This window comes from Cotesia typhae, unplaced genomic scaffold (assembly GCF_013202065.1).
Source record: "Cotesia typhae breed Kobodo isofemale line unplaced genomic scaffold, CoteBio_Ctyphae scaffold_121, whole genome shotgun sequence".
NCBI lineage: Eukaryota > Metazoa > Arthropoda > Insecta > Hymenoptera > Braconidae > Cotesia > Cotesia typhae.
Genome location: NW_027423773.1, coordinates 865,785 through 879,110, shown reverse-complemented (window position 1 = coordinate 879,110; position 13,326 = coordinate 865,785). Strand labels below are relative to the sequence as shown.

Sequence of the window (13,326 nt, the reverse complement as noted above, 5' to 3'; positions counted from 1 at the left end):
TAAATTTTTTATGCTTAAATTAACAATTGCAGTTTAAAACTTTTCTAGTTTTCCCTCGTTTGTTCCCCGAGAACTTCCTTCGGCGTTTCCGTTCTTAGGTAAAATTTTCTCATCCTCATTATCAGCAGTCGGTTCTTGATCATCGGCGTCGTCAGCAGGGCAGTACATCTTGGAAGCCTTTATTTCTTCGTACCGGCTGATTGCCAGGATCATGTACACCATTATGATACCTGAAAGAAAAACAATTTATAAGCTAATTTTAAGTAATTAATTAATTAATTAATTAATTTATTTATTTATTTATTTATTTATGAACTTACCCATGTAAGCGTAATTTACAAGTGGCTCCACGACTGCGCCATAGTCATGGTTGTCGTAACTACTTAAAATGTACCATGATACAAACGGCAGAATTACAAGTTGGAACGCGTCAATAGCAAGTGATGCAATCAGAAATTTATTACTATTCTAAAAAATTTTATTAATTAACTCTTAATTAATAAATCTTCAATATGATTTTTAACAGGTATTATTAATTGTCCCAAAGCTCCCATCTGTAATTACAATTATTATTAATCCATAAAATTTGATTAAAATTTGGTAAAATCTTCAAAAATTGTTTAAATACTTACAATTCTTACGCCACCGAAAAAAATCAATGAAACTTTTAAACTCATTCCACAAAATCTGTCGACAATGCTTTTATCTTGAACCGCAACCATTTTTGAATACAAATATGTTTAGAACTTTTGGTAAACAGACGCGTACTAATAATCCGTTGGCACAAAACTTTTCAAGAATACCCTTAAAAAAAAAAGCGCACGCGCGTTGTGTATTTTTTTGTGTCGCCTAATGAGTCGCCCTCAATTTAAACCTACGCATTTGGGAAACTCACTGGTTTCCGTATAATTATTGATTTGGTGACTTTACAAGGGTAAATTTTTATAGGGGAGATCTTGAATTGTTAGATTTGATGCTAATCTAAAAAAAAAAAGTATTTTTAAAATAACTTTAATTAAAATAAAAGTAAATTTTCTTGTTTTTTTTGGATCGTTATTTCTTTTTTTTTTTTTTTTTTTTTTTCAGGGATAATAAATTCCTCCGACTTTAAACAAAATAATTAATTTATTTAATTTAATTTAATTTAATTTAAAAAATAAATTACAAGTATTTTTAATTCTAAACCATGGCAGAATTGGTCATAGCTCGATGATACAAAGGTTTGAATCTTAACGGCTGAAAAAAAATGTAAAATTTGGTAAAAAAGAATTTTAAAGTGTTAAATTTGAAATTTACCTTCTCGCAAGCCACTCCTCTTAAATTGGACACGTAACCTTCGTTGCAGAGACACATCTTGACAAGTGGGTGACAATTTGAGTTCCTGATTATACAGGATTCCTCGGCTGAGCATTTGCTGAAATTTATAGGCGGACAGCGGTCGTCAAAATTTGAGAATTGGTGAAAACAATCGCAGATACCGGAGATGCAGAGCCCGTTTGAATGGGAACATTCGTCGTCACTGTTACAAGGTGCGCCTCGTAATTTTGGAAGACATCTTCCGTTTGTTAAAGAGTAACCATCGCTACATTGACATTTTGAGTCTTTGCACTCGGAAAAATTGATCCTTTCGCAGGATTTATTGTTTGTGCAAAAAGTACCGACTCCTGTAATATAATTTGTTTAGGAAAAAATTATTTTACCTTTTTTTTTTGTGAGAAAAAAAAATTTATTCTAGTTTAAAATTTTTTTTTACAGAAAAAAAAATTCATTTGAATTAAGAGAAAAATTTTTAAACCTAAAAAATAATTTTGAAAAATTTTTTTGATAATTTTTGAAGATTCGTAAAAAAAAAAAGGCACTCAATATTTTTGCAATTTTTTTAAAATTCAAAAAAGTCAAAAAAAGTAATAAAAAAAATTTTTTTTTTTTTTAGACAACCAAAATTTAATGAAAAAATTTTTTTTCAATTTTTCCTTTTCAAAAATTACCTTAAATTCAAGCTTCTGGACCAAAATACCCCCTTAAAATAATTTTACTTAACTAAAAAATTTTTTTCCTCCAATTAAAAAAAAAAATACAACTTTACAAAATAATTTTTTTGACTTAAAAATTTTTCTTTTGATTAAATTTAATTTTCTGTGTAAGATAAATTTAAAAAATAATTTAATTACTTAATGTGTATGGAAAGCACGCTTTATTATCCTCCGAGGGAAAATAATTTCTTTTACATCGACATTTTTTATTTCTGCAGACTAAATGATCGAGACCATGACAGAGAGATTTTTTGCACTTAGCTCCCACCATTGGTACGCAAGTCCTGTTTTTTTCAAAGTGATTTTTTTTACAATTGAGAGCTACAAAAATATTAACACCGCTAATAAAACATTGCAATTACACAATAACGCAATAAAAATAAAATCAACAATTTCTAATAGCTTTATTTTTTTTTCTTCCAATTAAATTAATTACTTTCAAAGATTCTTACGAAAGAGTTATTAAATTTATTTTTGGATTTTTGTCTAGACAATTTTAATCGACAAAATTAATTTTTAACTTTCTAATTTAATATTTTTTCAATAAAAATAATTAATAAGCTTTGGAATAAATAAAAAAAAAAAAAATTAAATAATTACCGGGTAGTGAACAAATGAATCTCGACGTTCCATTAACAATTTTTTCTTTCATTACACATCTTTCCTTTGGATTGCAACAATTTATGTTGTCTCCCTTCAAATTGCACTGTAAAAAATTTTTTATAAATTTTTATAAATTACAGTACATAAAATTAATTTTATTTGAATCACTTCTATTCCAGATGGAATGCACTCTTCAGAACTTATCGACGAAGCCGCAGAAAATAAATAAAGGACAGAAATAATTTTTAATTTAATCACAATCATTTTTTTGTTTAACTTATTCGTATAATACCTTGTATCTGACTATTCTCAAGAGGTATCTACGACCTGACAAACTATTGCCTGAAGCAATGTCAATTGTGGCAATTAACGAAACAAGAATAAAAAAAAATCATTAAGATAATAAAAGACAAATCAAAATTATTTTTTATTGAAGCTAATGACTTTTTGACTTTGAAAATATTTCATCTAAAAATATTTTTTCTGAAGGTCTTAAATTACACGAAGGTTTTAAAAGTCGACAGTTTTTTAGTAAATTAAGGCGTAGATTATATTGATAATGTCTATGCGTAATGACTATTATAATTAATAATAAATTTAATATTAATTAATTATTTTTACGTAAAATTGTGCTCGTAAAAATATAGAATTGATTTTTAGGCGGAAAAACTTTAGTAATAATTTAACCCTTGTTATTTTTAAGAGATCAATAAAATTTATATTTTAAATTCCACTTATATTTATTTATATTACCACAAGTACAAGGAACTAATAATAATAATAATTAAATAATGAGACAGCTACACATAAAAAAAAATTTATTTAAATCAAGTAAATAATTTTATCTTTTTAATTTGAGTAAAAAAATTCTTAAACTAAGAAATGTTTCTTGGTTTAAGTAAATTTTATTTAATTCAAAAATTTTCTGCCTTGAAATAATTTTTGTTAATTTTTTATCAATAAATAAATAAACAATAAATTTAATTTAATATATATTTTCGTCAATTCTTTATTTGAACATAAAATTATTTCATCGTTAAAAAACCTGATTTCCTCAAATTTGATGTATTATTTATCATTTATAAACTCAATAAAATTTAAAAAAAATCAGTGCTTACATTAAATAAAATAAGAAAAAATTTTTTCAGGCCTTTAATTAATAATATTTAATTTTATTTCAAATAAAAAATTATAATAAACTAAAAAATTCTACACTTTCTTTATTTTTATTAAAATTAGCGGCGCGTTAATTTTCAAAAGTCGCGCATGCGCATTACTACGCTCCACTTCGCGCCATATTGAATTCAACAGAAACTTACCATCTAAAATCTATCCTATCAACGTTCAGTCTTATAGCAACGCCCCTTATCAGCCAATAGCTGTGAAGGGAGTGAAATAAAATTCTTAAATTACTTTTGTGGCTTTCACTTATAAACATAACCCAAAAATAGGAGCAGGAAAAAAAAATACAAGAGCGAAAAAATTATTTTATTTAATTAATATTGTGAATTAAAAATATTCAAGAATGGCAACACCAAATATTACTAACGTAAGTAATTAACTATAATTATATTAATTACAATAAATTATTGAAAAGTATTTTTTATTTAATATTGTAATTTTTTTTACTGAATGAATTTATAATTTATAAAAAAAAAAAAAAAAAATATGGTTTTTTAATACATTTATATTTTTTTAGAAACTGTATTATTTCCCGAAACCAACCCGATGGTCGAAGGGTGTAGGTGCAGCATTACCAGAAGCGTACAAAAAATTTTGGCGTGAATGGAAAAACCAGCAACCAGCAGCGGTTCATTATGTTCCTAATACTAGGAAGTATTATTTTGATGAGCAGCTTGGAATGCCGTAAGTATTTTATTAAAAAATAAATTAAAGATTTATTTAATTTATTTATAGTAAAAAATTTTCATGGTCATATCCTGGAAACTAGACACTTGGAGCTACAATTTGCATTTTTTTTTTTTTTTTTTTTTTTACTATACGATTATTTTCCTCGGAGTTACAGCTCGTTGAAAATCACCCAAAAATTTCAAATTTTTTTTAATTATGTATCTAGAGTTCGAGTACAAAATGTCCCATTGCGATTGCTTTATCCAAAAGAACTGGACCAAGGAATATGGGGAGGGGAGGCCGTAGTCCAAGGGTTCGTGAAGAAACACCAGAAAAAAAGGCGAGTTGCCAAATTTTGGGTACCTAGATTACATAAATCCGTAGTCTACAGCGAAGTACTAGACAAACACATAAGAACAGTAGTTACTCATCGCACTATTGATTTAATTAACGAGCATTATGGCTTTGATCATTATTTGTTGAAGGTAGTACAACAAAATTTTTCCTATTAAGTCAAATAATAATTAAAAAATTAATTAATTATTTATTTAATTTAATTTAAGACACCAGCCTGTGATTTGAGGTCTTTGCTAGCTCTGAGACTCAAGCGTCTTATTTTAATCGCCTTGGCTGACAAAACTTTGTACCCAGACGATCCTGAAAAACGTGAAGAAATTTACAATCAGTACAAAGAATATTTAACTGCTGTAAGTTAATTAATTATTTGTTTTTTAGAAAAGCAATTTATAATATTTAAAAAAAATTATTTTAGTACACGCGAGAAGAAATTGAATGGTACGGACTCACCTACGCAGAAGCAGTTAAAAAATTCTTCAAAATCGAACGCAGTAAAGTAGAAAGTGCACCCTTAAAAATAAAATACCGATCTGAGTTAATTGTCAAATTAAAAGAAGCTAAAATTGCCGAGGCCGTAAATGTAGAAGTTGAAAAACCGGAAAGCACTTCCTGGCTCGACAAAGTCAATCCTTTTTCCAAAAGCCCAAAAGCTTAATTATGTAATGTGTAATTATTAAAATTTCAATAAATTACTGAATTTATCAAGTTACTTAGTTTCCTTTTCAATATATATTTAACTAATAACAATTACAATAACAATTTTTGACGAGTATCAAGAAATACTGCACTCAAGGTCACCCTCCTTGGGCAGAAAGTTCAAAAAAGAAGCTATGGCACGCGTTATGTAAGTCATTGTTCCAAAACTACCGCTTGGAGCGCTGTCGTAGAAGTGCTGGCAGATGTATGCAGCGCCGCCGCACAGTAAAGTTCCCATTGGCGTTGTTTCTCGCTGATTTTTGGGCTTTGCACAGCATAGAGTTGCGTCTCCGTCGACTTTCATCTTTGAAAGAAGAAATTTTGATTTATTAAAAGGTTATTTCTTAATAATATAGATTTATAATAGTTTATTTAAAAAAATGGGTGAAAATTACCTGATCTTCAAGAAAGATGGCGTTAGCTTGGTGCACTAACTGCTCAACAACAATCATCCCCCCTAGAGAAGCGACGACATTGTACTCCGTAATCAGCGTGAGAACCATCAGCGCCTCTACCACCAATTGCCTGTACTCCGGTTGCGGAATGGTATTAAGAACAGTCTCAACCGCCAGAGCAAATTTCAGTTCCCCTGAAGTCATCTCCTGGGTGAGGTGCTGGGGTAGCACTTTTCCCTCGATAACCAGCCCCTGGCAGCGCTCGAGCACCTGCCAAACTCGCGGATAAAAATCCCTGGGCACGCGATTCAAAGCGCCATCTAGGCGCCTTCTTCTCAACCACTGACCTTGACGATCAGGCTCTGCCTCGTTGACGTCCGCCTGATCGTTCAAGAACCCTCCGATCTGTGACTTCTTGCTCACCCGGTTCGACTTGTAGGAGATTATCGAAAAGTTTCCGCGACCGACGCTGCTGATCGCGAATTCTTTCCCGCTCATGATATGGTGGAGCAAGTTTTTCATCTCGAAAGGCGAGAGGTTGAGCAGGTGCTCAGAAGCTTCTTCGCCGTTGCAAATCAGGGTTCGTGACAACTCAGTCGCCATCACCTGGATGATCAATCCCACGCGAAGTCGCAGCATTTCGTGGAACAACTGCGGTTCCGTTCGGATGAACATCGCCAAGTAGACCAGGAGCTCCTGGGTTAACATCGCTGTTGACTCGTCGTCACCGTAGGCCTGGTGGATTAGCGAACGCAGCTCGTTTTCTGGAAGAGGCGCTACAATCGTTTGCTCATTTGTCGGTGGCATTCCTGGAAGAAAAAGGTAACAAGTTTTCTTACGAAAACATCCATTATTTTTAGATCTAATGATTCTTACCAACTGTAACTTGCTTCTGACGCACCAGAAGATCAGTAACAGCCTTGGCTAAATCTTCCACCCTTTTTCCTAACATCCCCGCTGTGTGCCGGACAATCCCCCACATTTTTTGCTGGCAAGCTTTTTCATAAACACCCTTCAACAGATCCTTCACCAAAACAGGGTGCCCGTTTTCTATCATTCCTGTATTGAACTGCAGTCCTTGGGTATCAACCTACCAATTGTGGAAATGTAGCTCAAGATTCTTGATCAAGTTTCTCCGTATGAATTTTTACGATAGGGAACTTACCAAATACTGCAAAATGTCCCCTTGCTCTTCCAAGCTCTCAGTTTCTCGAAGCATCGCCATCAATTCCTCGACTTCGGTATCAGCGTACTGAGTCTCTGTAAGAGTGCGAATTCTGTGCTTCCTAGATAGCACATCACCAGCAGCTGGAATCTCTGGTGAAGGCGTCCTTTTCTCAGGTTCAGGTTGAGCCTTGGATTCTGCATCAGCTTGCAGAGACGTCGAAGCTGCATCCGTGACTTCAATAAAAGGACTAACGGGCATGACGGTAGAAGGTCGCCGTTCTTCGCCTGCCATTCCAAGAATTTCAGCTAAAAAAAAGTCCATTTCTTTCTAATCTACGTCTCTAAAACGCACTAAGTTGCTAGGGGTAACTTACGTTTCCCTTCAACGAAACGAAGGAAAAACCGGTTGGTAAGTAATCATGCCCATGCATATTAGAATTTGGTTATAATAAGGAACTAGTTTAATGATTAGAGCTTACGTTCGACAGCAATCGACCGGGTTTTCTTAATCGCTCCCTTGAAGGACATTTTCCGTCGCAAGTTTTTACCGCTGCGCACTGCGGGACGATCTAGAAGCCCCGAACGGAGAGGAAAGGCGCGCATCAGGTGCTCGTCCAAGTACTTTTGAACCTGGAACAGGAAAGGAATATTGGAGAGCTTGTCCAAGGTTCTGATTCAAAAATTGGATAAGAACCTGAGGATTTAGTATGTCTGGTTTTCCGTCTTCAGCGCTGCCTAAGAAACTTAGATTGGTGATGCAAGAAGTGGTCAAGAAGTCATTGAGATTACCCAAGGACACTCGAGTACCGTTGATGTAACCACTCTTCAACTTCTTCATCGTGGTGATCATCGCTAGCGGGATTTTGCCGTGATCTAGAACCAAAGTCTCTTAATTTTCTAGCTAAGCTTTAAATTTGACAGCAATTCTGATCAAAAAATGCTCATTAGGAAGTGTATTAGTTGCGGAATTACCTAAGTGATTATGAGTAGCTACAATAGTTATTGTCGGTCTGCCAAGCATTTGTCTCCAGTTGATACCGAGAAATGCCAAGTTTGTTGTAAAAATACTCGCTAAAAAATCGGCGTCGTTCGTAACGTAAAATTCTTCGGCATCGAAATTCTGATTCATGCAAAAAAAAAAATACACTCGGTTGTTAACTAATCGATCTATTAACGATTAAAAGTAACTATTATCAACCATTTTTGTTTATTTAAATTTAAACTAATTGGAAGCAATCATGCTGATGATCAATGAAACACCTAATTGGTTAAACATTACACATTAGGACAAGGGGTAGTTTGGACCTACTTTACCTAGGTGGATATTCTTGAGTGGCATTACAACAAGTGGTCGACCTAACATATTTTGCCAGCTAGACTTCAAGAAGTTTATTTCACCTTTGAATATATCGATCATTAATTCGTAGTCTGATGCGATGTAGAAACGTGTCATATCGGTTAACTGTTCAGCAATTAAGTAAATTTCTTTTAAAGACCCATCAACCGAATTTTCCCCAATTGTCCTGAAAAGACTCGCTACTGCCTAATTTTCACCTACCTGAGGTGTAAACGCAAAAATCTTGTCCTGGAGAGAGTAGAGTTTGCTGGTGCTGAGGATCCCAACGTCCCTGGACTTCCTTCCAGAAAGACCCAGCTTCTTATTGCGGCCTAGGACAATTTTACATCAGAACCAAGGTTACAATCAAAATCTTTCTATCTGACCACTTACCTAGATAAGTGTACAAATGGCTGAGAACTTTAGCAGGCTGGACCTCGATGGGCGCCACCTCGGAAATAGTTTGCACGTGGATATCATGCTGGGCAATCTTCTCCCTGATATCATCATCTTCAGCCAGAATGACCACCTGGACAACGACATCTGGCTTCTTTTCGCTGCAGAGTCTTCTGTTCAGTGGATCCAGTTCTCCAACAGCCAGGAATCCTTCCTGCAGTAGCTTCCCGAGAATATACAAAGACTGGGCCCACTTGAAGGGACAGCGTCCTAAAGGCAGTCTCGGCTGGCTTCCAGGTTCAGCGTACTCAGCTTCTACATTCTCCGGCGCCACTGCGTACAATTCTGGTACCAGGTTAATTCCGTCTTCCCTCTTGACCAGAATCTTCTCCAGCGCGTTCATATAATCCGCCACTCCTCCGGCATTTCCTTGGAAGCAGTAGTCCAGGATGAGGTAGCAGTAGAACAAAGGCCACTCGCATTCGATATTCTCAAACATCCTCAACTCCCAAGGTTCGTAGTACAGCCTGTTGGGATCTTCTTTGGGCGTGCGGTAGCCATCGCGGAGGAACCTCTTGCAGCCGTATTTCCCCTGGAGTTTCTTGGTGATCGTGTCCCGGGTCAGTTGGATCAGATTAGGTTCATCCACGGCGAACGCGGGGTAGCTTATGATGCAAAGCAATCCACTGTCCAGTTCCTTAGAATTAGATTCTCGGGGAAGCATCGATTGTAGAACAGCTTGGCACTTCTGGGCTTCGTCCGCTAGCACGTGGATCACTGATGTAGGTCCTCCTCTGGCGCCAAACAGGTCCAATTCGTTCATAGCTTCCATGGCTGCTTTGGCCATCCCGATGCTGCTGGCGTTTAGCTCAGGCAATCCGTGGTTGGTCTTATCCCCGCGCTCCCAGATTCCGTAGTCTGGAATGCAGTACGCGGACTCGATGTAGAAGACCAAGTTCTGGATGAAGGCGACCTAGAGCAAACTGGGTTAGAAGACAGACAATCTAATAAAAGGTTTCTTACCTCATCCAAGTTGAAGACAATTTGCAATCCTGAGGCTGTCATCTGCGCCAAGATCAGCAAGTATAAAGACACTGCGTCAATCTGCAGGTGTCCCCACTCGTTGTCTCTCACCACAGCCTGGCCCGTTGTCGAGGAATACTTGGCGTGGATCGCGTCCAACGGATTCTGGGTGATCTTGAACTTCTCCACCTTGTCCTTCTGCTGCATCATCGCCATCAGAAGCCCTCGCATCAGCTTTACGCAGCTTTGCTCCAGCTCATAAGTCTTCGCTCGGTCTTCATCAACATCTGCGATCTTCTTGTAAGCCATCGACAGCCCCCACACTGCTAGGATGCAGTAGACATTGTCCCGGATCCAAGCGTGGTCCAGGTCTTCGCTCAGCGGAAACAGCCCTGTTACCGGGTTCTGGTGGTTCATTATCACATTGTGGATCACCCGCTGGTAGTAGTCCAGCCTCACTCCAGAGTCGCTTCTGCTACGCATTTTTTTATCTAAAATATCCAAATCACTTCACTGAACTTAAATAAAATTTTACTGAATTCATTATTCAATAAGTTACCTTGGAATCTCATTTACATATTCATCGCGACACTTGTTACTCTTCTATCTAATTGATAATGTACACATTAGTCAACTCGGCTTATTGTTTTTATAAATATTAATTATTGTGACAATGTTAAACGAATGTCAAATGTTACGTATAAATAGACAGTGTTTTGTTTCTGTTTAGATGGATGATAACGAATTGAAGATTTGGGTACCGAGTTTGAATAAGAGTCCTTAGATGGCGCCAGGATAAGCAGTTGAGTAGCCATATTTACGGAGTTTATTTCTTTACCTTCGACTGCTCTAACTCTGTTAATTTTGGTGAGAGAAAATAAATTTAAGACATCTTTTTGACGTATAATTTTTATTTTAAAAAAAAATTTTTTTTAATGCAATTTTTGAACTGTAATTTCTTAAATATTGACGGGTTAGAAGATATAAGCCCATCCAGATGTTACTCTCGTCAAGAGCTTTCATTTGAATACCCACTCGCATTTTTTATATATTTTTCATATATATATATATATATATATATATATATATATATATATATATATATATATATATATATATATATATATATATATATATATATATATATATATATATATATATATATATATATATATATATGAAAAATTGATGGGGGTACTCAAATGAAAGGTATTGATGAGTGTAATGTCAGGATGAGCTTATATCTTTAAAAATGTCAATATTTCACAAGATGCAAGGTCATTTCTTAATTTTTTAATAAAATTTCTTTGAATATTTTTTTTTAAGAATTTTCAATAAAAAAAAAAAAAAAAAGAAAATATTCAAACGATAAATAAATTTAAACAGTAACATATCCATCAACTCCTGTAACTTTTAATTACCGTATTTATTTATCACGGTCCATAAAGACTACGTCCCAAGATTTTCACATAAATAACCAAAATCTCCATGATTATTTAACCTATAAATAATAAACCGGGTGTACTACATCAATTTTATAGATGTTACAAGACATTTGGACCCACCTACTCCGAAATTAAAAGTTAGACCTAAAATGTAAAGCCTGAAGTTAAAACCAACGAGATCTACAACATCAAAAACACTCCTCCATCTTCTGTCGCTTTTCTTCTTATTGCGCTTCTTCGCTTTTATTGTATCTCTAGGCTGTGGGCTATAAGTCTATACACTAGATCTATAAGTTAACTTTTCTTCTATACCTACGTCCCCCGTACATTCGGCTTCCAGCTGTTTTCTAAAAATCACCGTCTTAATATTAACAAACCCGGGACACAACATCATTACGTGATCTAACCATCGTTACATCCTATTTTTCAAAATATAAAGTAGTCACTAAGTCACTCTCTAATCATACCTATTTCCTCGGTTAGCCGAATAATCCTCGTCATTATACATCTGTTTGACTATTAAATATCATCAGGGTATACTTTTCTTGTAAATTATTATCGAATAAATTTTTTTATATTGTAGATTTTATTAAATTGTGTGAAATTTTCATTTTTTTAATCAATTTTTAATTTAATTTCTTTTTTTTAAATAGATTTTTTAGATTTATTTTTTTAAGAAAAAAATTTTTTTTTACAAAAAAAAAAAATTTTTTATAAAATATTACAATTGAAATTTTATTAAAATTTATACACTGATAGAATTAATTTACTAAACAATTAAAAATAAATTAGATTAAAAAGTTAGTTTAGAAAAATTCCGCTAGGTGGCTATAGCTCTCACAGTTAGAATTTTAAAATCTGAGTATTTAATAATAAAATTTAAAAAAATTCCTGAAAATTTGTAAATTCAATCTACGTAGCTTAATAATTAAAAAAAAAAAATTCAAAAAATGACTACTTACAATATTTATCGCCTCTAAAATAAAATAATTACCAAACCACGTGTGCGGAGGATTAGGGGTCTCGAATTAAAAAAAAAAAAAAAAAAAAAAAAAACCCGAAAGAAATATTTAACAGACCGCATCTCGCGTAGTAATCTCTTTAGTAGCTTCTTAGATTTCCTGAGGCATAAAAACCCGAGAAAAAGAAGAAAAATGTAATAAAAAAGTGTCAAGGGCTATTTCTAGTACGAAGAAGCATATTTGTAAGCTTCTGCGGTAGTGTTGTGTGTATATATTCAGTACATTAATTAATTTGAATTTTTAAATTATTATTGATGTTAATAAAAATTTATTTTTTTTAATTATTAATTTAAAAAAAAAAAAAATTGGAAGTAATAAAAAATTTTATCAATCAAGACGTGAGAAGAAAAGCCTGTAGTTAAGTTTCAAATGGCGATTGAGCTCAAACAAAGTTATTTTTTATTAAAAAAAAAAACGGGCAAACAATGCAGAATAATAAGCGACAGTTGCAAGAATTTATATTGAAAGTATTCGAGGTATAAAGGTGATTAAAAATAAAAAGGTTTGTTGAAATGCCACGCCTAGATTATTTCTTCCGTCTGTTGTATATTCTTCCTTTGAATTTTCATCTGTTTCGTATTTTTGAGTTTGTGTTTTATGTTTATATTTTAAGCCTTAAGGTCTGGAGAATTTTACTTCAGATCTGCTTTACCTGCTCCTCCCATGGGTTTTTTAATTACAGACCCCGATTTTTGCCCAAAAATATCGTTAGATTTTTTAAAATAAATTTTTTAAATGAAAAACAAAATTTTGGACGAAAAAATAATTTAATTTTGTAAAATAATTAAAAAATTACTGTTTTAAAATTTTTTTTATTAATTATTAGGCAATGTAAATTAAATTTACAAATTTTCAGAAGTTTTAAAAATTTGCGCGGGTCTTTTTAAATTTAAAAATAAAAAATTATATTTATTAATTAATAATTTTTATTTAAAAGCGCTGAAGGCATACTGTGACTTGGCGAAGTTTTTTTTCTTAATAACTAAACTATAATATTTTTCA

At 33.4% G+C, this 13,326-nt stretch overlaps 2 protein-coding genes and 1 long non-coding RNA gene across 6 annotated transcripts; 2 read left to right on the top strand and 1 right to left on the bottom strand.

The window, feature by feature from the left end:
* Nucleotides 1-1,090: 1,090 nt before the first annotated feature.
* LOC141533905 (uncharacterized) lies at nt 1,091-3,395 on the top strand. Of its 2 annotated transcripts, none has more exons than XR_012480353.1 (4): nt 1,091-1,258; nt 1,346-1,529; nt 2,252-2,306; nt 2,816-3,395. It is a non-coding gene; the product is annotated as an uncharacterized LOC141533905 (long non-coding RNA). The 2 variants fall into 2 exon arrangements; XR_012480354.1 differs by having other exon boundaries at nt 1,189-1,248.
* A 655-nt stretch (nt 3,396-4,050) lies between these two features.
* Nucleotides 4,051-5,553, top strand: Mrpl28 (mitochondrial ribosomal protein L28). The gene is made up of 5 exons (XM_074252997.1): nt 4,051-4,185; nt 4,336-4,502; nt 4,714-4,972; nt 5,051-5,194; nt 5,260-5,553. The coding sequence occupies exons 1-5, from the start codon at nt 4,162-4,164 to the stop codon at nt 5,497-5,499; spliced, it is 834 nt and encodes a 277-aa protein (XP_074109098.1). The 5' UTR covers nt 4,051-4,161; the 3' UTR covers nt 5,500-5,553.
* A 1-nt stretch (nt 5,554) lies between these two features.
* LOC141533900 (putative phosphorylase b kinase regulatory subunit alpha) lies at nt 5,555-10,565 on the bottom strand. 3 transcript variants are annotated; one of them, XM_074252994.1, is made up of 11 exons: nt 10,417-10,565; nt 9,858-10,348; nt 8,832-9,807; nt 8,661-8,770; nt 8,417-8,564; nt 7,797-7,975; nt 7,582-7,732; nt 7,101-7,408; nt 6,812-7,025; nt 5,936-6,744; nt 5,555-5,844 (listed from the first exon to the last, which is right to left on the bottom strand). In XM_074252994.1, the coding sequence occupies exons 1-11, from the start codon at nt 10,427-10,429 to the stop codon at nt 5,617-5,619; spliced, it is 3,627 nt and encodes a 1,208-aa protein (XP_074109095.1). In that variant the 5' UTR covers nt 10,430-10,565; the 3' UTR covers nt 5,555-5,616. The 3 variants fall into 3 exon arrangements, with proteins under 3 accessions (XP_074109095.1, XP_074109094.1, XP_074109096.1); XM_074252993.1 differs by lacking the exon at nt 8,417-8,564 and adding an exon at nt 8,075-8,222; XM_074252995.1 differs by lacking the exon at nt 8,417-8,564 and adding an exon at nt 8,075-8,222 and having other exon boundaries at nt 9,858-10,370; nt 10,417-10,554.
* Nucleotides 10,566-13,326: the final 2,761 nt, after the last annotated feature.